This window comes from Boleophthalmus pectinirostris, unplaced genomic scaffold, assembly GCF_026225935.1.
Source record: "Boleophthalmus pectinirostris isolate CB_2022bp ecotype Guang Dong unplaced genomic scaffold, ASM2622593v1 HiC_scaffold_7, whole genome shotgun sequence".
NCBI lineage: Eukaryota > Metazoa > Chordata > Actinopteri > Gobiiformes > Gobiidae > Boleophthalmus > Boleophthalmus pectinirostris.
Window position 1 is genome coordinate 22,715,018 of NW_026571473.1, and position 9,138 is coordinate 22,724,155.

General features: G+C 39.4%; 1 protein-coding gene across 1 annotated transcript; it reads left to right on the forward strand.

Annotated features, from left to right (window-relative positions):
* The first annotated feature begins 4,206 nt into the window (after positions 1-4,206).
* nrl (neural retina leucine zipper) lies at positions 4,207-8,265 on the forward strand. Its single transcript, XM_020918922.2, has 4 exons — positions 4,207-4,824; positions 5,155-5,415; positions 6,982-7,197; positions 8,104-8,265. The coding sequence occupies exons 1-4, from the start codon at positions 4,207-4,209 to the stop codon at positions 8,263-8,265; spliced, it is 1,257 nt and encodes a 418-aa protein (XP_020774581.1).
* Positions 8,266-9,138: the final 873 nt, after the last annotated feature.

A 9,138-nucleotide genomic window follows, 5' to 3' on the forward strand; every position in this document is an offset into this window, starting at 1 on the left:
AATAAACTTGCAGATGGTAGCTTTAAGTGGTCTGTTACTCTAAAAACTCTTTCTTACTGTACATTTGTTTTTACTAATTGTAGCAGAAGTTGCACCACATTTAATTTTATTAATATATTTTTTAATTTTACCTTTATTTAATCAGGACGTCCCACTGAGATTCAGAAACTCTTTACTACAGAGATTTGGCCAAGGAAGTGGCCAACACAATCTCATTGCAAATGAATAGTAGTATTTAGGCGGTACTTCAGTGCCTCTTGTCATTTTTCTAATCAGATCATATCACTAATTATGCTCCTGTTGAATGACAGCCAATGGGAGGTCCCACCTGAGAGTAAGGTGCAGTGGGCTGGACCACTGGCTGCTGCAGGACAATGGCTGGAGGGGTGCAGGCTGTGGAGCATGAGGTAAGTTCCTCTGTGTGTCTGCCCCCCTTTGTCCTGACGCTCACGGGAGGCCCTGTTAGTTTAGCCCCTAAGCTTTCCCCCGGACACACCAACGATGGGCCCAGAGATAGAGAGGTCTAAAAAAGACAGGAAGAGAAAAAGACTAGAACATGTTAAAGAAATGAGGTCAATAAGTATCTCTAAAGGGAGGAAACTGTCCAGATAAGATGGTAATCTGAATACCCCCTAAATGTGTAAATGAGCATTGGAGTGTATTTTACTATACACATACTATATATGAAATATTCAATATGACATAAGTTTAAATATAACTACTTATAATAATTCCCAGTCAGTCTTCATCTTATTTGAATGTTTTGACAGCAACTGTGAACCTGGGGCAGATTATATTTAAAAAGAGATGCTTGAGTCAAAATTGTATCACTTTGACTAAAATATTAAAGTAAACCATACAATTAAAATTTAAAATCTGTAACTCTGGAGGAATTCTGCACCTTTTGGAAATATGTAATAAAAATATAATTATAAATAACTCTAAAAAACGTTTGAGTAAGGAAAAAAATTATAAGGGTTCTGTTGCAACTTTGAGTGTAACGTTGCAATTTTGAGTGTAATTCCTAACATGTATTTAATAGAGGGAGAACACATAACACCCACAAGACAAGACATGACATTGGGTCCACAAGACTGATACACATTTTTTACATAATTTATTGTGCTGGCCTCATTCTATCCTCAATTTATTTTATTCCATATTTCATTTGATTTTGTCAGCTACTGTAGCACTGCCTTTTTGCCCGATCCATTTGTTAACAGTTGGAAGAAAAATCCTCTTCTCTCTTCATGTGCGCCCAATCTTGGCAATTTTATTTCTCACAAGATCTTGTCCCATCTAGTACTGAATGTGTCAAGATAGGATCAGTTCCTTTTTGACAGGAGAATGCAGTCTCCTTGTATGTTGTATATGATGGACAATTGCTACACCTTTTTCTCATCAATCTGGTCAATACCTTTACACAGTTTATCAAAATCATCTTTAAAATCCAGTTTGAGACATTATTCCTTAAATATTTGTTTGAGTCAGCGGGTTAAAGGTTTTGTTTGCACCTTAGATCAGATTTCTTAACTCACTGATTCCTCAACGAGACACCATTAAGACACAAAGAGATTAACAAGTTTAGCTTTTAAGGAGCATTGAGAAGTGCTTGTTATGCGATTCTCTGTTGGACTTAAAAACAGATTTAATACACCCACTGTGATGCTGAGTGAGGACGACAGCCAACGCACAGGAGCTGCTCGACTGGCAACATAAACAAACAGTGAGGAGTGTTAGAGGTGACATGTGCAAGTAAACAACTCAAAGAAATCACGACTAACAGGTAGCATGTGCAGAGTTCACATTTAGGAGGTTAGTGTTAAGATAACGAACATTTATGAATTATAATGTGGGACATATTTTACATTTTGTTCTGGGCTGAACACGAAGAGTTTGACATAAATTGTATTGCCAGAAAATGTCAGTCTTGAGCATTAAAATACAAAAAAAGCACAGATGGAAATAAAATTTGAAATATATTGTTTGAAAGAGAAATATAAACTGATTTACTATGAATCAAAAACCAGCTACTAAACTAAACAAAACAAAAAAATCTCTACAAAGTCTCAGTGATTCAGTTTAAAATTTTCTTTTTCTACATCTATATCTATATCTATACATATATCTATCTATCTATCTATCTATATATATATACATATATATGAATATGTGTATATATATATATATATACATATATATGAATATGTGTATATATATTATATATATATATACACACACAAACACACACAATATATATATATATATATATATATACATACACATTTACATAATATATATAAATAAATATATATATATATATATATATATATATATATATATATATATGTTGCATTCATTTATATTTTTTTATACATTTCATAATCTATTTGAATATATAGATGTGTGTGTATCAGGTGCAGACTGATTCTTCTTTATGTCTGTATGTACATTATTATTTATCCAAATATGACTATGAAATGTGGAGACTATAATGTATCAAAACAAAACGTGACAAATAGCATTCAGACAGAAACATACTAGTTAATGGGGATACGACAGGTCAGGACATTGTTGGTGGACATGCCTGTGGACCATGGGACGAGGGGGGAGGAGGGGGGAGAGGGGTGCGGGTGTGCTCAGGGGATTTGTACAGAGGGGGCAGTGGTACTCAGAGCTGCACTCTCACAGACACACAGCAGCCTTCCTCTGTATCAGGCCAACCGTACTTTAGTCCAAAGTGTGTGAGGGGTGTTCAACTGGACCCCAACCACCACCAAACTCCACCTTTATGACAAACGGTAAGAGATTTTTTTTACTTTACTAACTTTATCTGAGTCCCCTGGTCTCACGTCTTTCTGAGTGTGGCATTTTAGGGATTGGCTTTTTGCCTGGTCCAGACTGAGGCCTCCACCGCTGCCCTGTCACTGTTTGCTTTTCTTTTTTCAATCCATTTGAAACGACAGGGGGCAAAACTAATGAGCAGAGGCCAAGCTGGGCCACTATAGTCAAAGGTGGATTTTTAATTACAAGCTTCTCTTAATGATAACTATTAAACGTGAAAGGATGTAATTAGTATTGTCGGGCGAAACCACTCGGCGCTTCGACGTCTTTCTTTGATGTAGTTCACACAGTAAAAATCCTATGGTTCTAAAAAACACAGTTTTATCTTGTGACAACTTATAGTTTGTTAAGTTTTGTTCAAAGTGTTTCATCTGCATTACAGAGTAAAGGTGGTGACATAAAAGACATACAATGTTACAACTAAAGTGAAATGTTATAACCGAATATTCATTTTGTAATGTTTTAGTTATCTTACTATCAGACTAAAGGTATAATATCTATAATCTTCTTTATTATGATGATACTATCTCTCTTTATTGCCCGTGCTAGTTACTCTATGAGTTTCATACAAGCTAATGACATGTAGAACAAAAGATTTGAAGATTTTTTTTTTTTTTAAAGCTAAATCTGCCAACTGGTACACTGAAATGTAAGATTATGGTATAATTGTTTTTTTTATTTTTTACAACAAATCAGACAGACGGAGGTATAAACATCATGTCCCGTATAATAGCAATAGAAAGTTTAATAGAAAATAAAATGGTCTAAAAATCCATAAATCTTAAATTCATGAAATAGCAATATGACTATGACAGTTAGATGTACTGAAGCCTCTTCCATAGTAGTAAAAGAGGCCTTAATTTGCTGTAAGTAGATTTTGTGAGCTGGCGGGGCATTGTCTGCTCCTGTGTTGGGCATGCTCATAGAGGTGATTGTCGTGTGTTATCCAAAGGCACGTGGACGGACAGTGGGGGATGAGCTGTGTGTGTGTCCCAAAATACATGTATATTGTCACAAATTAACGATGTAATAATTAATCTCTGTACCAGTACTATGACTATTTTAGTAAAGATTAATGAAAAGATACAGATTTCTGTACACTGCAACATGTTAAGCCACAAGTACAAGAACATAATAGTTTCTTGTTGAATATGTCAACCCCCTTCTAAACAGCCAGTGTCACGTTACCATTATTATTTATTTTTCTACATAAATTGAACTCTCTTTGTTCAGCTTTAGGAAAGAGGAGCCCAGGACACAGGCAGGGATCAGAGTGTCTATGAGCCGCACCGAGGAGGAGCAGTGGACCTGCTGTCGACCCTGAGCCAGGACCAGCCCTGACTAAGCTCCAGAACAGGCATCATGTCGTCCCCCTCACTGCCCATGCCCTCTCTGCCCCCTAGCCCTCTGGCAATGGAGTACCTCAACGACTTTGACCTCCTCAAGTTTGAGGTGAAATCGGACACTCCTCCTCTGCCTTCTCAATGCTCCTACTCAAAGTCAGGCTTGTCCCATGACCCCTCCAGTTCACCATACACAGGACACCCTCCACAGGACTCCAGTCTCAGTTCTAGCCCATACAACTCTCTGCCCCCCTCGCCCACATTGAGTGATGCCCACCCACCCCCTTCTGGGGCCTCCTCTATGTCCTCTTCATCCTCCTCCATCTCCTTCCCTCTGTCCCTGTCCAGTGGCTTCTCCTCAGGGCTGGGCTCAGGCGCTCAGGGCACTGTGGAGGGCAGCCCGTCCCATGTGGGGGCTCAGGGACCCACTCCGGCCTCTCTGGAGGACCTCATCTGGCTGGCCGCGCTGCAGCAGCAGTTTGGAGGAGAGGTGACAGGACCAGCCACCCTGCTTGGGGCCCTGGGGGGAGTCCCGGAGCGAGGGGACAGGGAGCGGGGGCCTGTCAATGGGTTTCTGGGATGTGAGGACGCTGTGGAGGCTCTGCTAAACTCAGCTGCTGCAGCTGTCAGCTCACAGGTAAATGCCCTGAGAACGATGACACAAAGGGTTACTATTTCACTTCAGAGTTCCAGGTTCAACCATTTAAAAGAGTAAAGCACATAGAAAAATGCTCTAAGCTGATATTTACCAAGTTTTGGTCTTGGTTTTCCATAATTTTTCATTACTTGGCAAGAATTCAGTACCTCACTAAGTGTAATACCTAAATTCTGTTTAACACATTTATGATAAATAAACACTGTTGCCAATGGCCTTGACACATAAAGCTAAATGTGTGTAAAACTAAACATAGTACAGTTACTGTCAATAAAATAACTATACAAGACTGAGTGTGTGTTTGTGTTTCAGTTCCCGGGTCTGTCTCAGAGCTCCAGCAGTAACATGGGCGACTCGAGTAGTGACAGTGGGGCGGACATGTCGTGTGGTAAAGCGGGTGACATGTGCCACCGCCCGCTGGTGTTCCTCTCTTCCACCCCTCAGTCCCTCAGCGGGGCAGGTCCCGGGTCAGGGCCATACCCCCAGCCACTCAGTCCACAGGGCAGGCTTCACCATCACCAGCACCACCCACACCACCCCATGCACCATCAACATCATCCGCAGGTCAGCCAGGTAAGACACAAACAAATGAACCAACAACAATGCCAACCAAATTAAATACATTAAATACATTTCAGTAGCACAGAGAAAATGGCAAAAGAGGATTAGAGGCTTTTAAAATATTACTTGGCAACAACGTGTTGTGTAATTTCATCTAAAGAAATTAAACCATTATACACTCAATTAAAATACATTAGATGAGATAATATTTGAAAATGTAATGTCCTCTTTGTGGAATTAATGAAAGTTTATTGGAACATAATTCAACCGGGTTCTTGGGATTAGTTACATTGTCGGACATTAATCTTTGAAGCAAATTGATATATAATTAATAAAACCATTACCTCACCAACGCTCTTCTAACAAAGTGCATTTTTAATTCTTGTACAATTGTCTCTCTCTTGGGAGCCTTTTGTACAGTTTTAATTAAACATTTTGAATAGTGTTGGGGACAATGGGATGTCTGCTCACAGTATGAACACTGGATAAGATTATGATAATATCTGCTATTATTGCTGTGTGTAATCCTGATAACTGTCACCCACACTTAGTCAGATTACAGCTCAGATTATGGACATGTGGTGTTCCAATGTGGCCCCTGACACACGGACAACCTCACACGTCCCATATGATAAATCACAAGTACAACATTCACTACATGTAGGCCTATGAGAGCTATTGGATAACATCACCTCCTACTACTTCATTAGGCTGTCTATCTACAATCTAATGCCTGTCAATACCAACCAATCAAATCTAAAATCAAGTAAACAAATAAACAGAAGAGATTGGTTCTAAACTAAGTGACAAAACTTTGCCCAGGTAGCTTTGTTTTAGGCCTGTCAGAGAAAACATCATGGGTGACAGTGGCTCAGATGGTTGGTGGTTCATTCCCAGCGTTGGCCAGTGCATACTGTGATTGTTTTCTTGACACTTCATCTAACTTGCATATACAGGAATGTGATATATGAGCGAGTAGTAAGTGGTGATTAGAGATGCCATTAGATCAGATTGGCAGTCAGGCAGCCTCAGGGCTTCTGTGTCTACGGGAGCAGCATACCGATAGTGAATGTGAGGAGTGAATAAATAATGCAAAGTACAGTCATTGACTATGCAAAAACAACTAAAAGAATCACTATATGGTGTTTTGCCCAGGGACACAGCAACAGAACTTTGAATCAACTATCGACCAAAACACTCAGCTCACTATGCCACTTCTGGAAACTAATCATTCCCTTAAAAGTTCTGACCACTAACAGCACAATAGAATGGGAAATGTTTTTGGCCATAAAAATTTAAATAAATGCACCCAAATCAACAAAATATTGGTAAAAAACAGGTGGTATACAAAAACAAGAATATATAAATAACTCAACAAAAACATCAGCTAAGACCCAACTTCTTGTAAGTGGATGCAATGATGCAATTATGTAAAAACAAAAACAAAACAAAACACAAAAATACCACTTTTAAATCACTGCCTTCATGTTAATACCAGGGGGCCTGTCATTTTGCTTGTCACATCCACCATTAACAAATAACAGCATATTCTCCGCCTGTGTCCCCATCTGTTCTCAGTGCGGGGTGAACGAGCGCTTCTCTGATGAGCAGCTGGTGAGTTTGTCGGTGCGGGAGTTGAACCGTCACCTGCGAGGCGTCAGTAAAGAGGAGGTGGTGAGACTCAAACAGAAGCGACGCACACTCAAGAACCGCGGTTACGCTCAGTCCTGCCGCTACAAACGCCTACAGCACAGGCACGCACTGGAGTCGGAGAAACATGTGCTCACACAACAGGTAAAACACTATGTAGTAGAGTCCTATTGCTAAGAAAACAAAAACAAGTAAGGTGTACGCAAAAAAAAACCCCCAAAAAAACAGGTGTAACTTTTTGCCAATTCATATTATAGAAAATGCTGATTTGTAGGAACAGCTCTGAGTAGCCTGAATCTGATTTCTGTCAAAACAAGTACCCAAAAGAACAATTGCCCAATTTTGTCCACACTGATGCTATTAACAACCAACCAGAAGAAAGAAAACTAAAATAATTGTACTCACACTTCTCAATTAAACATTACAAAGTCACAGAGGTGAAGTTGTACCCTCTATTTCCAAATTGTGTGGCAACATTTAAATTTTAAATAATCTCTTGGACAAAAACAGTAACATGTATCCAAATCGAAACTAAACATTTGACCTCATTACTACACATTTTTATAAATACAATTCAAGTTTTCAGTGGTAAACATACTTCTCATACCTCTCAGTGCTTACATGCTTAATGTTTCATCTTATTACCTTGAAGCTGTTTCTTACTCCAGGCCTAATCATAACCCTCATATTAAGCTTTCAAGTGGGATTGTGTACTTAATATAGCCCCTATGGCCAAGGACAAGCTCTTTAACAAGGCATGACATTCAAACAACCATTAAGCACATTCTATCCTCTATAACAGGACCTCTTCAGCAGGTAAACATGTCATGACTAATGCAGCTATATAGTATAGTTGTTTACTGCTGTTTTTGGTCTCAGTATCCAGCCTCTGACAGTTGCCAAGTAAATGTTTAAATATGATATATTTGCTTTATCATTTTGCGATTTGACCCAGTCATTTTTGGTGTAGGTCCTACCCATAGACTATATATATTCATATACATTCTACAACAAACCAGGAAGCCACAAACTAAACATCTTCCTCTGCAGTTGGAGCAGCTTCAGTGTGAGCTGACCAGAGTCCTGAGGGAAAGGGACACCTACAAAGCTCGCTACGAAAAGCTCCTGGGCACCACCCACACCGGCAACAGTGACGCCCCGCCCACCCGGCCCTCTAACCCCCCCTCACCGCCTCCGGACTACTTCCTCTGAGCTCAACCCACACCATCAGAATGAACAAGATCAGAGCCAAGACCAGCCAACTCACCCAATAGGTTGTTTTCACATGACTACACAATATCATAGTTTATTATTCAGGTGGAGGGCAGGTCTGAAATCTATAGTACAATTCCTTTTCTAACCATCATAATGCAAATACCTTTTCTGTGATGAGCCAATCCACATGTAACAAAAACTGACATGACTGAACATCTTTTCTGTCAATGCCAAATTTACTACTCCTACTGATTTTTTTTCCCTATTCAAACAATAGCTGGTAGCAAAATGCATTGGGAATGACTATTGAAAAGTAATCTGGTTAGGTTATTTTGTCTGGTTCAAATATTTCATTAGAAAAACATAATTAGATGCTAGCATGTGAATACAACCTATAATTAAAATCTGGTAGTGGGTGTGTCTGTCCAGAAGATACACTGGCAGGTTACAACTGTGAAAACCACCTCCGAGTGACTATTCTGAGCAATGGACTGATAGACTTGGCTATAGGCCGCTTATTGAACTTACTTAACTGTGAATGATGGTTGCACATTTGGTTCCTTGCGATACTTGTGCAATGATGACAATCCTATGCTTTTAAAAGGGCTTTATCTTGTTTTAACACAGATATACAGTTTTACTAGTCCATTATATGATCCATAACATCTATGCAATATAGACTTGAAATGCACTTGAAATTCTACAGTTAAGGCGTCACACTTAAGGTGAATTCAGTGAGGTTTTCCCCTTTAGTGTTTTGCCTTATAAATGAGAGGCCTGGTTTAAAGTGTAGTTTTGTTTTTACAATAAGCTGCTAACGCTCTGAGGTCTTAGTGGTGCAGTGGTGCTGATGTGGGGTGGTATCTGGGC

Bases quoted from the DNA above. Each gene is read 5' to 3' on its own strand.
- nrl (XM_020918922.2), top strand. From the start codon at position 4,207: ATGTCGTCCCCCTCACTGCCCATGCCCTCTCTGCCCCCTAGCCCTCTG. The intron at 5,416-6,981 runs GTAAGACACAAA...ATCTGTTCTCAG, and splicing joins ATCATCCGCAGGTCAGCCAG to TGCGGGGTGAACGAGCGCTT. The intron at 7,198-8,103 runs GTAAAACACTAT...CTTCCTCTGCAG, and splicing joins AACATGTGCTCACACAACAG to TTGGAGCAGCTTCAGTGTGA.